Raw genomic sequence first — 19,555 nt, 5'->3', positions numbered from 1 at the left:
CTACTCCCATGTCTATCCTTGTACTCCCTGAGTCTATCTTTCTTTTGGCAGTCAGAATTGCTACCAGCAAGACCAGTTCTGACAAGGACAGTCCAGTTTGAACTTCCAAAGAGTTGGCCTTTCTCACAGTTAATTTTTCCTAGCTTCCTACTCACTCTGATTCAGGCAGGCAAGAGCTCCATTTCAGAGTAGCAATTAATGAAAAGAAGACAAATTCATGTAAAAATCTGAGAAAGCTTTTAAGGAAAGTCACAAAAAACATTTTTTGTTAACCATAAAAAACAAATGACAGCTTTAACATCATTACAGATATTACATTTATACAAGAATTGTATCTATGGACCTCAAAGAAGCAAAGTCAGGTCATAATAATAAAATAACAAAATTAAAGTCAGTGTCTCCAATACATTCTTCTTATCTCTACTTGAAATAGATATTTTTAAATGATAATAATTATCTTCCATGTTATGTTATTTAAGTGAAATTTAAGAAAAGCTTTGCTATCAAAATAAATGGCAAGCATAAATAAATATTACACAGATTAAAAAGATATTAAAAATAAAATTATAGTACTTTGTCACTTCAATTGTTTTTTATGTATAAATTTATTTGGTTTTTTTAATTTGTTTTAATTACTATAAGCTCAGAAGGAATGATATGTCTACTATACAGAAGAAGAAATTAAGAAGCAGAGAGGAAGAAGAGTAACTTGTCACGATCACACAGCTCATAGGTGCTCAAGTTAGATTTTCAATTATAGCAACCTCACTCTGATGTGGTGCTGTAAGATAAGCCCAGGACTGGTAACCATAAGTGCGGGGGTTTAAATCCACCAGCGGATCCTTAGAAACTCTATATGGGGTTGTTATCACTTGGAACTGACTACTTAACAACAAGCCTGACTCTAGAGTCTTTACTCTTACATTATAACCACTGTACTAATTTACCTTTTGAATATTGCTGTTGTTGTTAAGTGCTAAGGAGTTGATTCCAACTCATAATGACCCTATGTAGGGTTTTCAGGGAGCCATCTGGTGGTTTGAACCACCAACCTTGCAGTTAATAGTCCAGTACTTATCCTACAACGCTACACCAGAATTTCTAAACATAGTTGGATCATCTTCTAAAAGACTTACTTAAAATTCTGGGGTGGCGTTGTAGGATAAGCACTGGACTGCTAACCACAAGATCTGAGGTTCAAACCCACCAGCTCCTCCTCGAAAATCCTATACAAGGTCACCATGAGTCTGAACTGACTTGATAGAACTTAACAACAACAACAACAGGATTACATTTTTTTTTACTTGTTTTCTGCAACCATGGGTTTGGTTTTTTTTCTTTGGGAAACTATCTACAAGAAGTTGTGGGTAAAGAAGGAAGATAATGAGGATAGGAGACTACAATAAAACAAGAAAACCAAGCCCACTGCGGTGGAGGAAAATAGTGCCCTTATCGAACAAAGTAGAATCGTCCCATTGGGGTTTCAAAGCTGTAATGTTTACTGAAGCAAGCAGACTGCCAAATCTGGTAAATTTAAACTACTAAAATTTTTATTAACAGCTGAATGCTCTTAAAACTGTACCAACAGTACTCCATGGAGACTACAATAAAACAAACAAACAAACAAAACACAAACTCTAAAACTGTCCCCAGTGGATTCACAGTGACACTACTGAAAATATGCTTTTCATAAGAAGGCAATATTTTTGAAGGCTTTCATTTGATTGACTATAAAACAAAAATGCTGTTATGATAGGCAAAACTAAAATATGCTTTCCTTTTTTCTAGAAATTTATGCAGCAGTGAGTAAATAAGGTCAAGTAAAGATGAAAGACGAAAGGTCAAGTAAAGATGAAAGTGAGTAAATAAGGTCAAGTAAAGATGAAAGGGTTGAGGGTATTTAGCACTATGGCAACAGAAGAAATTTATACAAGGAAAGCTTAGGAGGAAATTGAAATTTGAGAAGACAATGATTTGATATTATTAGAAGATTTGATTACCAATCACTTAGCAATAGAACAACAGCTTAACCTCATACATAAAATGATCCATATGTAATAGATCTCTGTAAACAAGTCTATCCTAGTGTATCATTTCTAGTTCATGATAGACATCAAATATGATAGAATCATTAGGAGCAAAGTTAATGAATGAAATATTAAGGAGTTAACTTTTACTTAAATAATTTGAAGTAATCTGAATATCAGATGCTACAGGATTAGATTTTGCCATAAATGATGATATACTGTGTTAAAGTATTTATACTCTACTATCTATGTTTGTGGCGCTGTGGGTTAATGCACCAGACTGCAAAGCCTGTAAGGTTGGTGGTTCAAACTCACCAGTCACTCCTCGGAAACATTTACAGGCTCGCTATGAGTCGGAAACGACTTGATGGCACTTAACAACAACAACAAAATCTATGTTTTAGATACTCTACTATTTCTACTACTTTAAAAAATGACTCCTAAAGGAGATAAGCAGTTTTCCTATTGTTGTTGTTAGATGCCATCGAGTCAGTACCGACTCATAGCGACCTTATGCACAGCAGAATGAAACACTGCCCGATCCTGGGCCAACTTCACTACTGTTGCCATGCTTGAGTCCATCGATGCTGTTACTTGGCCAATCCATCTCCCTGGGGGTCTTCCTCTTTTTCTCTGACCCTCCACCTTATCAAACATGATATCCTTCTTCAGTGACTGGTCCTTCCTGATAATATGTCGGAAGTATGAGAGACGAAGTTTGGCCATCTTGGCCTCCAAGGAACACACTGGCTGCACTTCTTCCAAGATGGATCTATTGGTTTATAGTCAACCAAATAGTTTGTCACTCATGAAGAGATATCTTTTAGACAGATGTGCTCAAGATGTAAACAGAACAGTGAATGAATGAAATCCTACTCTCAATGAAAGAAAAATGGGAACCCTTTAGATAATTTAGGTGCATCATGAAAACAAATGGAGAAACTTTCCCAGATGTCATTGTAAACTATGAAGAAATCTCTCAAATGTCATGCATTGAATTTCAGGTTCTTTCATAGAATATGGCTATTGAATACATATGCATAAACACTTACCTCAATCCCGATTTCAAATCCTCCACCAAGACCAGCTATCCCAATGGCTGAAGGTGCAGACCATTCTGATTAAAACAGACAAACATTGTCTTAACATGAAAACGTGTGGCACATACATAAGGATAGGGACCAACTACTCTGAAAGGGATTACATTAGAAGGTTCCAGATAGAGGGGGAGTGAGTAAGGAACAAAAGTCAAAATTCCAAAAAGGACCAGGACTACTGGTCAGGAAGAAACTACAGGAAGCTGAGACTATGGCCCTTGGCCACGCTTTATATCTGGAACGAAACATATCCTTGTGGCCCAATTTTCAACTAAGTGGTGGCTAGATATATAGCAGGGACAATAACATTAGAGAGGATTGTCACCATGGAATGATAAACTATTCATAATCAAAGGGAACATTTACCATTTATCTAGGCACAAGGTTCAGAGGGATTGGGACGAAGGGTAGAATGGAAATAGGAACCACAGGGAGAAGTAGGGTAACTGTTGCTACATGGAAGGAATTGCAATCATTGAGGTGAAACAAAGTATGTGATCTGTTGGATGTAAAATTGATGATCTGCTCTATAAACCTTCACTCAGTTCACAATGAAAACTTTCAAATATTTGGAAATATAAAGATATATGTCCAAGTGATATCAGTCAACACTTGACTGATAAGTGCAAGCTTGTTGTTTTGTTTTGTTTTTCATTTTAGTATGTTGGGAACTATGTTCTGTTTAAAAGCTGCCCTATACAACTAATCTAGCATCTCAGGACACAGGCACATCTGGCCAGCTCCCAGTGATTTTGCTGTGCCTTAATTGGATAGCTTTTAAATTACACTTTACAGAGAAAACAGTTGGCTACTTAGGAAGACTGGAGAGGGAAATTTGGGCTTTAAACCAATTGAATGGTCCGGCTGGAATTCTAAGAGAAACTCCAGAGCCTGATAGTTCTTCAACCTTTTCAACTGCAATCATCCTATCAATGGAGGGCAGCCAGAGGGGTCCTGAAGGCCTTGGGAACATACAATTCCACAATTTTTTTTTTTCTTTTACAAACTCTTGAGTCCCATCTGATAGTGGGCCCCCTTGAATAGTCTGTATTGTGTTTGGTTTTACTACTAAGGACACTCTGTCCACACAAACAATTTTGTAGTTTTCATTTTCATAGCCACACACCTGAGTAATAAAAAACAGTTGAGCTGCAACTTATGGGAGAGACTGTCATTTTCTGCGGGGATACCTTGGCAGGAAACTTGGCAAATCCAACTGGCTGATATTTAAAGGCCATATGTTCTTCAAAACACCTCAGTGTAACTCTTTTCAGCAAGTGTCTCATGTTCTCTCTCTCAAAGTAAAAGTTTAATTATGTACAAAAACAGCTATTAGTACATAAATGTGTTCACTCATATGATGAACTGAACAGCAAATGTTAAGTTAGTATAAAAAGCATTTAGTTGGTTATAACACACCTGTACACATTTTAAATACTATAATAAATTTTGGTTCATGGGATTCATGAAAATATGAGGGTGAGTCAAAAATAATCTGTACTCTGGTTATATTAAAATGTCCATCCACATCCATAGCCAATGTCAAAATTGAGCATGCACATGAAATTAGTCTGTCGAATAGACGAGTGACAGTGGACAGTGTGGCAAAATCACTTGAAAATCAGCCATGGCTCTGCTTATAAATAATCCATGACAGACTTGGGTTTTGAAAATCTTGTGCCAGATGGGTCCCAAAACAACTCACAGAAGAACATAGACAGAAGTGGTTGGACATCTGCAAACAAAATTTGGACTGATCCTCAAAGGAAGATAAAAGTTTCTTTTAACAAATCATTAGTAGTTATGAGACATGGATTCATCACTACGAGCCTGAGAGTAAATGGCAGAATATGGAAACATCCTCAAATGTCAATCAAGAATACGTTCAAAAGTCAACCATCAGCTGGAAAATTGATGCTTACAGTTTTCTGGAATTCTTGAGGGCCAGTATTGGAATGCTATCAGGTAAAATCTTCAACAATCAACAGTGCTCATTACAGTGAAGTGCTCACTGAAGAGCTGAAGCCTGAATTTAGGATTGAATGGAGAGGACTGCTAACCAAGGATGTTGTGATCTTACATGACAATGTACGCTCACACTCCTCTGTCCACACTGTTGACACTGTAAAATCTTCATTTTCAGGTTTAAAAGTATCCTCCCTATAGTCCTGATCTTGCTCCACGAGACATTCTGTTTGGTCCCCTGAAAGCAGCCCTTTGAGGATGAAGATCCACCTGTGATGAAGACTAATTTCTGATGAAGAAGTGAAGACAGTGGTGCTTTCGTGGCTTGCAGCTCAGCATAAAATATTTTTTTAAAAGAGAATATGAAAGCTTGGTGACATATGGACAAAGTTTTTTGAAAAGCAAGGAGACTATGTTGAAAAGAATGATGTATTTGTCTTTTCTAAAATTTTATTAAAATAAATTCTACAGTCATATTGTGGATCATTTTTTGACTCAACCTCATATATATTTACACTTCACCTCTGAAAATAAAGTAATTGATTACATCCCAGGAAGTAAATTCAAATTGATAATGATATAATTTACATCCCAGGAAGTAAATTATATTGCTAGTGATATATTCTGCCTTGGGGGAAAGTTTTCTAAATGTGACAGAGTTTAGGGGGTTACCATAGAAATGTTAGTAAAGCTTACAGATAACCCTTATTTTCATATTACCCCCTGCCCTTGAGTCTATTCTGATTTCCAGTGATCCTATAGGACAAAGCAAAATTGTCCATAGGGTTTCCAGTGCTGTAAATATTTATGTAAGCAGATGGCCACATCTTTCCACAGAGCAATTTGTAAGTTTGAACCACCAACCTTTTGGTTGGTATCTAATCGCTTTCTGTTCCAGGAAGTTCAGAAATATGAATTCACATTTAATAACAGAAATGCATAGATTACCATATTTAAATATTTGTTGCATGGAGAAACATAGTATGCTCTGTTGAGTTTTATGTCTATATAACTTAAGTCATATATACATATGGAGCTCTGGTAGCGTAGTGGTTACGAGTCGGGGGGCTGCCAACCTCAAGGTCAGCAGTTCGAAACTACCAGTGGTTCTGCAGGAGAAAGGTGTAGCGTTCTGCTCCCTTAAAGATTTACAGCCTTGGAAACCCTGTGCAGGGTCACTATGAGTCAGAGCCGACTCCACGGTACTTAACAACAACAACATATAGATAGATAGATAGACAGATAGGTAGATAGATAGATAGATAGATAGATAGATAGATCGATCGATTGATCGATAGATAGAGACAGAGAAAGAGAGAGTCTTACCTAATTATTTTAATAGGAAAAAGAAAATAGAAAAAACTCATTTTCCTCTTAGTTGCTTGTTAACACCTACACACTTATTGAACATCCCTTACTATACCAATTTTAGGTGACATGGGGGAAACCTGTCAAAATCCTTACGAAGTGTGTTCAAAATGGAAACAGAAAAAAAAAAAAAAAATCATAAGAATCTCTACTCTTAGAAGTGAACAAATACCAACTTACTTCCATCTGGAAGACGAGCCACTACGATTCCACTGCCTCCTCTTGCAGTTACCAGAAATCCAGCTTTTATCACAGACAAAATTGCAAGACCTTTAGCTTTTGCAATTACATGGGCTGCAAATGTTAATAACAATAAGTAGGCAAGCATTCTTAATATATAAAGCAATTATTAAACATATTCAGTATATAACAGATATTTGCTTAACAAGACTCATGGTTCTAATTAAGAATTTTAATGGATTCTTGAATAAAACTTAGTTATATAACAGATGGGCATAAAACTTCTCTACTCCTACCTCTTTTTTTTGAATGTTGTTATTTTTGCAGTGCTAAATGTAGCATCATAAATGTTCAACACTCCTGAAACTACCATAATAAATTAGAAATTTGAATGAGATTTTCCTGTAGAATAAGCATTGAGTTGCTAACCACAGTTTGGTAGTTCAGATCCACCAGCTGCTTCTCAGGAACCCTGTAAGTCACTCTGAGTTGGAACCCACACAATAGCACTTAACAAAAACAATTAGCACAACAAATACTTTGGTTATTTCAATGCATTTATAAAATGATTCACAATTTGATAAACAAAATTCACAATTACTATTTTCAAAGAAATTAAAATCCATACATTGCCAAGAAAAATTAACAAAATGACCAAGTGATTATGGGTAAAACATTGATTTTTAAAGCCATATAGCTTTAAAACCATATAAAATAAAACACTTTTTACATATGTGAAAATACAGGTTTAAAAATTGAACAATTAAGTGATTTGCCACATAAAATGTCTTTGAGTTGATAAAATGATCTGGTTATTATTTATATCTGTATGTTTAATGACTTAACTACTTCTTATTGTTGTGTACCCTCAAGTAAATTCCAACTCACAGGGACCCTTTTTTAACTACTTGGTGCACTTATATTTAATATAATTCAATTTTTGAAGTTTTGGTTTACTAACATTTCAGGGAAGTACTTTACATAAAATAAGTGGGTATTAATACAGTAATATGTGTAGGAGAATTTAATTTATCATTGTTGTTGTTGTTGTTGTTATGTGCCATGGAGTCGGCACTGTAGTCAAATACTCTGTCGAGGACTTCAAACCAGAGACTGTGCACAACAATATACAAAAAAGTTTTGTAGATGTACTCAGGACACCACCAAATTTCTAATATAATTATGTGTACTCTTTTAAAATTTAAATTAATAGCAGACTCTTACAAATAATTCACCCAAGAACATAAAAAAATTTAACATCTAGAACATTCTGGAGCGGTTGTTAAAGCAAGACATAGAAAATAAGGTTGCCTCCTAAGTGGTGGCTTACTAAGTTTGCTTTCTTAAAAGGTTATATGTTTAGTGTATTAAGATTGAAAGCTGTATACATGTATATCAAATGTCAACTATTTTTCTATAGATTATCCATAAAAATTTAGAGATGCAGAAATAACCCCTAAAAAAGTTTTAACTTTGCATTTCATTCACTGCATAAAAGGCACTATCTGCAGATACGCATACTTTGTAAGGTAAGTTTCACATACCTCAGAAGCCTTAACATCAGAGGAGAATGAACACATACCAGTTAGAAGTTCTAAAATGTCTAGGCATCAGGATAAACACAGGACTCTCAACTGAAAAGTTGGCAGTTCAAACCCACCACTCGCTCCTTAGAAACCCTATACAGGGTCAATCTGAGTTGGACCTGACTTGATAACATATAATAACAATAACTACATACATATCAACTTTGTTTTAATGCATATATAAATACAATACTTCCTTTCCTCCCAAATATATATACATACACACATACTTTGCACATACCATTGGGGTAAGTTTATACTTAAGCTAATACGTAAATTGATTTTCGTTCTCTGATCCAGACCCACTGAAAAGAAGGAGGGTAATCTTTGTGTAGAGGCAGAGGAGAGGTAAAATGAAATTTGTTATGCATAAACCAAGAAAGAGTAATATGATCCATATACTCAATAAATTTTTTATGTCAATAAATAGCATATCTATTAACCAGGGTGGCCAGATGTTTTTGCAAATATTTATATTAGCTTGCTTTACAACATTGCAACTGAAAATACAATTTTCTGGTTGAATTTTCTTTCAACTCGTGGACAAGCTTCTGAGAATTTTGTATGTATACAAATCATTGGAGATACTGTGAAAAGTGCATGTTCCAATTCATTACGTTAGAGTGGTGCCTGAGGTTCTGCATTTCTAACAAGCTTCCAGATGATACCAAGCTGCCAGTCATAGTCTGCACTTTTTGTTGTTGTTAGGTGCCATTGAGTTGGTACCAACTCAGAGAGACCCTATGCAGAACAGAACGAAACACGGCCTGGTCCTGCAACAACCTCACAATTGTTGCCACGGTTGAGTTCATTGCTGCTGAAATTGTGCCAATCCATCTTGTCAGGGAATCTTCTTCTTTTTCTCCTACCCTCCATTTTATCAAACATGGTATCCTTCTCCAGGGACTAGTTCCTTCTGATAATATGTTCAAAGTATGAGAGACGAAGTCTGGCCATGCTGGCTTCCAAGGAGCATTCTGGCTGTACTTCTTCCAACACAGACTGGTTTGTTCTTTCGGCAGTCCATGGTACTTTTAATATTCTCCTCCAAAACCATAACTTAAACATATCAATTCGTCTGCAGTTTTCCTTATACATTGTTCAACTTTCACATGCTTATGAGGTTACTGAAAATATCAAGGTCAGGCGCACCTTAGTCCTGAAACTAATGTCTTTGATCTTCAAACTTTAAACATGTCTTGTGCGGCAAAATTGCCTAATGAAATACAGCATTTGATTTCATGACTGCTGCTTTCATGAGTGTTGATGGTTGATCTGAGCAAAATGAAGTCTTTGACAACTTCAATCTTTTCTCCATTTATATGGCTGTTTGTGGTAAGGATTTTTGTGGTGAAGATTTTTGTCTTTTTTCTATTGAAGTGCAAACCATACCGAAGGCTGTGGTCTTTAATCTTCATCAGTAAGTATTTTAAGTCCTCTTCTCTTTCAGCAAGCAAAGTTGTATCATCTGTATATCACAGTTTGTTAATGAGTCTTCCTTCAGTCCTGATGCCATGCTTTTCTTCGTATAATCCAGCTTCTCAGATTATCTGTCCAGCATACAGATTGAATAAGTGTGCTGAAAGAATACAACCTGGTGCATACCTTTCTTAATTTAAAACCACTTGGAGTTCCCTTGTTCTGTTTGAACAATGGCCTCTTGACTATGTACAGGTTCCTCATGAGCACAATTAAGTGTTCTAGATACTCATTCTTCACAGTGTTGTCCATATTTTGTCATGATCCACACAATCGAAAGCCTTTGCAAAGTCAATAAAGCACAGGTAAACATCTTTCAGGTATTCTCTGCTCTCATTCAAGATCCATCTGCCATCAGCAATGATATTCCTCATTCAACGTCCTTTTCTGAATCCAGCTTGAACTTCTCGAAGTTCTCTTTCAATGTATCTTTGCAGCTATTTTTGGATTCTCTTCAGCAAAATTTGACTTGTATATATTAATGATATCTAATAATATCCAATGACTTCCACACTCCCTTGGGTCACATCTTTTTGGACTAGGCTCAATTATGCATCTCTTCCTCAGTTGGCCACGTAGTTGTCTCTTCAATTTCTTGGCATACATGAGTGATTGCCTCCAGTGTGGCCATCAGTTTGTTGAAAGATTTCAATTAGTATTCCATCAATTCCTGGAGACTTGTTCTTTGCCAATGCCTTCAATGCATCTTGAACTTCTTTCCTCAGTATCATTGGCTCTTGATTATATTCTAACTCATTTTTGGTGCAATGATACTGTACATTCCATCTTCTTTTGCTGCTTTCTGAATAGTTCAACTGGCAGGCCAGAATTTTTTCTTCAGTTCCCTCAGCTTGAAAAATGCTGACTGTGTTCTTCCTTTTTGGTTTTCTGACTCCAGGTTTTTGTACATTTCAGTATAATATATGACTTTGTCTTCTTGAGCTGACCTTTGGAATTTGCTACTTAACTCTCTTACCTCCCCATTTCTCCCATTTGCTTTAGCATCTCTATGTTAGAGAACAAGTTTCAAAGTCTCTTCTGACATCCCTTTTGGCCTTTTCCTTCTTTCCTGTCTTTTTAATGAACTTTTGCTGTCTTCCTATATGATGTTCTTGGTGCCATCCAACAACTCTTCTGGTCTTTGGTCTTTAGTGTCTAAGGAATCAAATCTGTTCTTCAGATGATCTCTAAATTCAGGGGGGATATGTTCAAAGTCATATTTTGGCTCTTGTTGACTTGCATTTTAAGCAGCAAGGCCTTTGTATGTATTGTTTCCTCAAGATATGGAATGGTCAGGCCAATACTGCAATAATTACTATTATAATTAATGTTACTATTATAACAACCACCGTAATTTAGAAAGTAAATTTTTGTGGTTAAATAACTTCACCAAAAAATTAATTTGGTTCCTTTAGTTCAGGATTCAGACATACATTGTGAATGAGAGAGAAATCTAGTCTGCAACTATGCCCAAACATATTTGCTTATGAATCTGCTTTACATGGGATATTTATGAAACACCCTTGGGAAATTACTAATAATATTAATAAACAGGTAAAAAACAAATGCGAGGATGGCACATGATTGGGCAGTGTTTCTATTGTAGATAGGGTCTTATGAGTAGGAACTGACTAGATGGCACGTAACAACAAACAACAACAAAAAAAACCAGCTGTGGTGAAGTTGATTCCAACACATGGTAATTATGAGTGTCAGAGTGGAAGTACCTTCCAGAGGGCTTTCAGAGCTGAAAATTTTGAAACAAGACCACCAGTTTTCCTTCCATGGCATCTCTGGGTATACACAATCTACCAACATTTTCAGTTAGCAGCAGAGTAAGTTAAGCATTTGTACCACCTATGTTGTTGTTGTTATGTGCCGTGGAGTCGATTTCGACTCATAGTGACCCTGTACAGGGTTTCTGAGGCTGTAAATTGTTACGGGAGAAGAAAACCTCATCTTTCTCCCATGGAACAGCTGGTAGTTTCAAACTGCTGACCTTCGGTTCGCAGCCCAATTCATAACCACTACGCCACCAGAGCTCCTACACTACCACCTATAGATGCCAACAAATAGGTAGTGGTTCCCAAACTATTGGTCAAGGTCTTCTTAACCCATATGAATTGTAAATGTCTCATCTAGAAAAAGAAATCACCAAATTGAAATTTATTTTTTTTTACTTGAAAAAAATAAAACCATGATTTCGCTGGCACTGAGTCAATTCTGAGTACAACTGCTCTTTAGTATTTTCTTGACTAATTTTTATGGAAGTAGATCATCATGCCTTTGTTTCTTGTTACTGATGGGTAACTTCAAGTCACCAATTTTTAAGTTAGCAGTTGAGCATAAACCATTTGCACCATTGAGGAACTTATTTTAAGTAGTGAGTAATCTTAAATGTTCTCATGAAGTGATGTAAAGGACAATTGGTGAGATTTTATAAAAGTTGACACAGAGAAGGAAAATATGGTACCTGAGCATACTGGACACATTACAGCCACTAATGAGCAATGCTTTAATCAGGGCCACAATAGAAGGATCCTGATAAAGGGGAGACAAATGTTGAACAAAATTCAAATTCATAAAAATCCAGATTTGTTGGACCAAAGTGGTTGATATCAGAAAACTTGTGTGACTGTCACTTTGAGATACTCCATAAACCTTCAACCAAAACTATCCTGAGATTAACAGTTAGCTAAATAACAGATTGGCTAAGAAAATAAAGAATATTATGAAAAAATATTGTGCACCTTTTCAAAAAGCATCTATATGAGGCCAAATGGTCAACAACTTCTCCAAAGCAAAAATGAAAGGGTATGGGCAGGTAAATCAGATTGCTGGAAATGTAGCATCCAGAATGGAAATTAATGCAAATATTAAAACATGAAATATGAAAATATGAAAAATGCAACACAACCAGTGTCTCTGAACAATGTGTTGCTGTTGTGGTAGTGATTTGGTATTGTACATTTATTCTGACTTACAGAAATACTATGCTTAGTAGAACACAACACTGCCTAGTAATGGGCCCATCCTCACAATTGCTGTTATATTTGAGCCTAGAGCAATAGGGAACCTTACTATCTGTGTAACTATTATTAAAACAACAACAACAGAGTACTGATAACCTTGAAATAAACAGGCTTAGAGAAAAGGCTCATAAAAATGAAGAGACTGAAGAGAAACAAAAAATGGCTTCAAAGAAATGTCCATGATTTAGTTTGTTCTGGCTGAAGTTGGCCCTTTTGAGGAGACCATGTTGAAAAAGCAGTTGAATAAGCTCAAAAACATTGATGGATCAGTGATCTAAAGGTGATCTAAGGGTGTGCAGATATCACTTGGGTAGATTGACTGAAGGAATGGGAAGGAATGAAAACTGTATTTTAGAAAACAAACCAAAATTAGAAATTATGATTAGAAACAAAACATGATGTATTTTGTTTACCCACCAGGAATGATCTTATCAGGTCCATTTCTGGAGGTTATTTCCGTGAATTCTCTTAATATTTTAGCAGCCTTTTTTGCTTCTGATTTTAGATTGGAAGGTATAGGGTTATTCACTGAAATATAAAAAGAAAATGGTGTTAAATGAAAACATTTACTAAATGAAAGTTAAAAATATGTTGTAATTTCATAAGAATTAACAAATAGAAACAAACTTTTACAGTCTGAAATTGATGAAACACACAATCAAAATATATTGATAATTACTGGTGACTGGGATGTAAAGACTGGAAACAAAGAGGAAGGATCAGTAGTTGGAAAATATGGTCTTGGTGATAGAAACTATGTTGGAGATCGTATGACAGAATTTGCAAGACCAATGATTTCTTCATGGCAAATACCTGTTTTAACCAACATAAAATACAACTATACATTATACATGCATTTGTGTTTATGTGGGGGTTGGTGGGGAGAAAGGGTACTGGTGTGGTGCTGTAGGATAAGCACTAACTACACTGCTAACTGAAAGGTCAGTAGTTCAAACTCACCAGTCTCTCCTCAGAAATCCTACACAGGGTTGTTATGAGTCAGCACTGACTCAAAGGTACTTAACAACAATAATATTAACATACAGTGAAAAAGTAAAACTATAAGTCACAGTCTGTCATAGATTTGACATAGATTTATGATCCAGAATTAAAATTAAAACAAAATGATAATGGTTTGATTATCAGAACTCGACTAGTGGAAGATAAAACATAAAAAAACAGTTCTTGATAAAGGAAATGAGGGTAAATTGCTACAATTTGATGAACTTGACTTATACTCATGGATGTAGTAGCTCTAAATACCAACTGAGAGGGAAGGAGTCTTCACATCAAGTATCAATGCTATCCCCTCTGTACACAGGGTAGATAGGAACAACAACTTAGAATGAGGGGGTGATAAAGGCACAAAGTGAATGGCTTACAAGGTTTCAAGAGAGAGTTTAGTTAAAGAGTGTGTGTGTTTGGGGGGGGGCGGGGAGATAGAGTCCTCACTGAATAGTTTTTATCTTGTCTAGTTGGGTCTGCTAAAAAGAGATGGGGATAAAATTCTTATGATTCAATAGTAATTGTTATCATGACTAATTGTGACTGGCACAATTTGTGAAGGTAGAAGTTTTGTAACAAAAACGGTGGAGTAGTTAATCTTACAGTCCAGAAACAGAGGACCCTAGGACCATCCAGGGAGAAGAGCACAAGTGGAATGTGGTACCTTATCCAGAGAAGCAGCAACACCAGAAATGGAGGCAAAAATGGGGACATAGAGAGAGGGAGCAGCTGAGGACTTTAGATTCATGGAAAGAGAGGGACTGAGAGCTGGTGGCCAGGAGGCAGACTTGCAGAATGTGCCATTTGGTGGTGTAAATTATGCCTGAGTGTTTTAAAAAAACACAAAGAAAAGAGCTAAAATGAATAGTGAGAAATACTGTTAACTGATGGTATATGGAGGGGATTATAATCAATGTAATGAAACAAGGTGTATGATTTGTTAAATGTAAAACTGATGATCTGTCCTATGGACTTTCACTCAATTCACAATAAAAACTTTAAAAAATAAAAATTATAAGATAAAGTGATACGTAGTGCCAGAGAAAATTAAACAAAATATATAATTAATATGCAGAAGAGGAAACCTCAGTATAATACATAAAAAGAGGATCAACCTGACTAGAATCAGGGAAATTTAAAGTAAAACCATAATGAAATATCATTGTTTATCCTTCAGATTAGCAAAAATTAAAAGGTTTGTCAAAAAGTGTGTGTCATATCAAGGTACAAAGAGTATTCTCAAGCCTTATTGGTATAAGTTGGTACAACTGCTTTAATAGAATTATTTTGCTGTATCAACTATAGGTAGAGATGTGCAGTGCTCTGATTTGACAATTCTATACCAAGGAATTCATCTAAGGGGAAATTTCTTAAGTGTACTTACTAAGATACATATATGAATGTTCACTGAGCCAATGTTTTTGATAGCAACAAATAAAAAATAAACAAAATAAATCCATTTAAGAAAGAAATTCCTAAAAAAAGGAACATAAATATAGCCTGGTATAGTACTAAATTTAGATTATATACAACACTTCAAATAAAGTAGATCTTCATGCATCAACATAGAAAAACACAAATGATAGTGAGGGAAAACAAGTTGTGTGTGTGTGTATATATATATATATATATATATATATATAAATGTTTTAAAATATGTACAAAATAAATATAAATACTATTTTTGAAAACATAAATAGGTAATAAAAGTATAATGATATTCTTATTGTTGTTGTTGTTAAGTGCCGTCAAGTTGATTCCAGCCCATAGAGACCCTGTATAGCGTTTCTAAGGAGCAGCTGGTGAGCTTGAACTACCAACATTGCAGTGCAAAAGACTTTGCAGTCTGATGCATTAGCCCACAGCGCCACACCAGGACTCCAATGATATTCTTAGAAATCATAAATACCAAAACTCAAGTTAATGTGTCTTTGATTTGTTGGAGGGGCAGGGAGGTCAGTCATAGGGAAGGGAACAGAATCAGGAAGTTAAAACAAGGTCTTAAAACATAGATTATGTTTTTCTCTATAGCATTTTACGTATATATGAAATTTTTAATATAAAAATATCAATATAAACTAAAATTATAATTTAGAATATTTAATATATCAGTAGAAACTTATGAATCAATTTTAAATATGTGATACATTGTAGATAAATATCCTATAAATTATTTTTCATTTCAAACCTGTGTTCTTAGGGTCAACAATGTAATTTGTATGAAGATGTCTAGAAAAGTTAAAAACATGTATTTTTATATTTTAAACATACATGTGTACATTTCCCCACAACAAAATTCACAAGACAGGTATACATTGAGAGGCTGTGCACTAAATACTAAATTAGTTGTTTAAAGCATTGTTATAACACTGATAATTCTAGAATTTAAAATGTTAAGACTGAATGTAAAGTTACTCCTTGCCTTCTCAGTGACTGACTTTCTTAAAATCCAACTAAGACGTTTGATGATTGTATTGAAATACTGAAAGCCTGATATTCTTTTATCAGGTATTGTTATTCTTACTTGCAATGGTAACTATGAGGCATAGAGAGAAACACCAAAAAATTCTCAGAGGCTTATAATTTTTATATCAGAAAGGAATCTTAAGACATATATTCAAAATGTTGCTAATATACCAGTAGTCTTTAAAATATTCCTATTAGCAATTTTTTTATTGTTCCAATAAGATTTCTGTTGTTGTTGTTGTTATTGTGTGCCATCAAGTTGTGTTATTATTGTGTGCCATCGAGTTATGTTCCAATTCATAACACCCCTATATAGAATTTCCAAGGAGCAGCTGGTGGACTTGAACTGCCAACCTCATAGTTAACAGCCCCGTGTTTATCCTACAGTGCCATAACAGGACTCCATTATATTTACAGGATCTTAGAAAAAAATATAAACTAGAAAACTTCAAGTGAGCATATTTAATATTTACATAAACATCTGGGTATTTAAAGTGTATTTTAAGGAAGTAGCTTTCAGTCATGATTTGAGGTAACATACTAATGATATTCAATTATTTTTTGGTAGTCTATATGTTCTGGTAGAGTAATGGTTACTAATTGGACTACTAATCTCAAGGTCAGCAGTTCGAAACTACCAGCAGTTCCACAGGACAGATTAGAGTTTGAAAATTCTGATCCATGCATAAATACCCAGATGGGTCCTAGCTACATTTTCATTTTGATTACCAAATAGAAGAGGCAGTATTAAGCTGCATAAGTTAGCAATGCAAATGAGAATATAACAGGAAAATTGACTAACATTAATTTGTTTATTTATCAGATAAATCCATCTACCATTTGTAATTGCCATTATAACTAAATAATATACTTCTCTGAATTTTGGCTATTCTCTTGGCATCAATTTACTGTCCCTGGCAACATAAACTAAATTTTCACAGAATAACTGTGTAGCTGAAGTATCTGGCTCTCCACCAACTGAGATGTGTGCTTCCAACGGTATTTTTTCTACTCTCCTTTTCCTATTCACCTACTGGACGTAGACTAGTTTTTGAGCCAGTGAAGGAAAACTGCCTACTGCCTATAACCAAACGACTAAGAAGTGACTTTCTGTGTTAAAAGGAATTGACATTTGGGAGCTCATTTGCTATAATAGCTAGCATCATTTCTGGTCTTTCCAGGTGAAAACAAGAGGAGGATGAGGCTTTCTGCTCCTATAAAGATTTATAGCCTCAGAAACCTTATACTGGATCACTATGTGTAGGAACCAACTCCACAGCATACAACTACCACTACCACACCAAGGAAAAGACATGGAAGGAGAGAGATTTACAATTTTCATTTTATAAACTGGAAGTCCTGGTGTGGCACTGTAGAATAAGCACTAGACTGCAAGGTCAGTTTGAACTACAAGTTAGGTAGTTCGAACTCATCAGTCACACTTTGGAAACCCTGTACAGGGTCGCCATGTGTCAGAATTGACTTGATGACATTTAACAACAACAACAATAACTGGGTCTAGATTTAACTTGTTTTATATAATCTAATCACTTAATTGGAGTCCTGGTGTGGCACTGTGGGCTAATGCACTGGACTACAAAACTACAGTTGCTCCTTGGAAACCCCATACAGGGTCACTATGGGTCTGAACCAACTCGATGGTACTTAACAACAACAACAACAAAAACAACAACAATCACTCCATAAAGGATTCCTTATAGTGTAGTGGGTTATGTGTTGGACTGCTAACTACCAAGATCAGCAGTTTGAATCCACCAGCTGATCTGTGGGAGAAAGAGAAGACCTTCTGCTCCCTAAAGATTTACAACCTTGAAAACCCTATACTTAACCTTCTTAACAGCACACAACAGCAATGGTAATCACTTAATAGGAGTCCTGGTGTGGCACCATAGTATAAACATTGGACTGCTATCTGCAAGGTCGACCCATCAGCTGCTCCTTGGAATCCTATCATAGGGTCACTATGAATTGTAACCCACTCACAGTACTTAACAACAATCATATAATAAGTATTGTTATTGTTTAGTGATGTAGAGATTGTTAAATCTTTTCAAGAATAGAAAGCCTCATCTTTCCCATGTGGAGCAATTGGCAAGCTCGAACCACAGACCTTGTGGTAGAAAATGGCTTAAAAATACGATCAATTGTGATCATGCTATATGCTAATATTTTTCCACGTAGTATTTACAATACACTATCAGTGACACCTTTCCTCTTCAATTTAACATTCTTGGAATAGTATAACACATGACTGTCAAATTCAAAATGGTCAATACCAGTGCATTTTAGCTCACTAATGCCCAGGATACAGATCTTTGTGTGTTCCATTTCATTTCTGACAGCTTCCAATTTTCCATACTCTGATTAATAGTAGATGTTTACATCAGTTCCTCCTCATTTTGAGTTATGTCCCATCAGCAAAAGGTCTGGAAAGCTTTACTCCCCAACATCATGGTTAGCTCTACTTTGAAGCAGCAGCACTTCCCCAATCATATTTTGAGTGCCTTCCATCTGAGGGGCTCATCTTCCCACACTATATCTTGACAATGTTCTGCTGCTATTCATAAGGTTTTCAGTGACTGAACATTCAGAACAAATCCACCTCTCCACCTTCCTAGACTGGCTTAGTCTGGAAGCTTAACTGAAACCTATCCTCCATGGGTGATACTGTTGGTATTTAAAATACAGTGGCATAGCTTCTAGCATCACAGTAACATACAAGCCATCACAGCACAACAAACACAGACGAGTGGTGGTATGTGCTGATAGTGTACCATTTCTTTGTGCTAATAGTGTATCATACTCTCTGGATTCCTTCCAACTTCTTTTGATATTTCCAACATCATTCAATATTTTTCCCATTGGTATGGTATGTTATTAAGTGTTGTCAAATAGGTTCCAACACATAGCGACCCTCTATTGGGTTTCCAAGGAGTAACTTGTTGATTTAAAATGCTGAACTATTGGCTAGCAGTCCAGCACTTATCCTACTGTGCCACACCAGGACTCCAATATTTGTTATTTAATTTTTGCCAATAAAACCCTTAGATATTGCAAGTAAAGGTTTGAATTTTTCCTCAGTTCTTTTGACATGAAAAATGCTGAGTGTGTTCTCCTAACTTCAGATCTCTGCACATTTTATTATAATATTTGACTTTGTCATCTTGAGCTGCCCTTTGAAATTTTCTGTTCAGCTCTTTTACTTCTTCATTTCTTCTAGTTGCTTTACATTCTCTATTTTCAACAGCAATTTTTAGAGGTTCTTCTGACATCCACTTTGGTCTTTTCTTTGTTTCCTTTTGCTTTCTTCATGCAGGATATTCTTGGTA

At 35.6% G+C, this 19,555-nt stretch overlaps 1 protein-coding gene across 1 annotated transcript in view; it reads right to left on the bottom strand.

The window, feature by feature from the left end:
- SH3YL1 (SH3 and SYLF domain containing 1) overlaps nt 1–19,555 on the bottom strand; it is a 117,437-nt gene that overhangs the window by 51,164 nt on the left and 46,718 nt on the right. The window contains exons 3-5 of the mRNA XM_006866717.1: nt 13,152–13,262; nt 6,638–6,751; nt 3,080–3,144 (exon numbers count right to left, since the gene is read on the bottom strand). Of these exons, the coding sequence (XP_006866779.1) occupies nt 3,080–3,144; nt 6,638–6,751; nt 13,152–13,262 (290 nt within the window). The remainder of the gene's footprint in view (nt 1–3,079; nt 3,145–6,637; nt 6,752–13,151; nt 13,263–19,555) is intronic.

This window comes from Chrysochloris asiatica, unplaced genomic scaffold (genome assembly GCF_000296735.1).
Source record: "Chrysochloris asiatica unplaced genomic scaffold, ChrAsi1.0 scaffold00095, whole genome shotgun sequence".
NCBI lineage: Eukaryota > Metazoa > Chordata > Mammalia > Afrosoricida > Chrysochloridae > Chrysochloris > Chrysochloris asiatica.
Note: the sequence above shows the minus strand (reverse complement) of the source record. Positions and strands in the feature narration are given on the sequence as shown.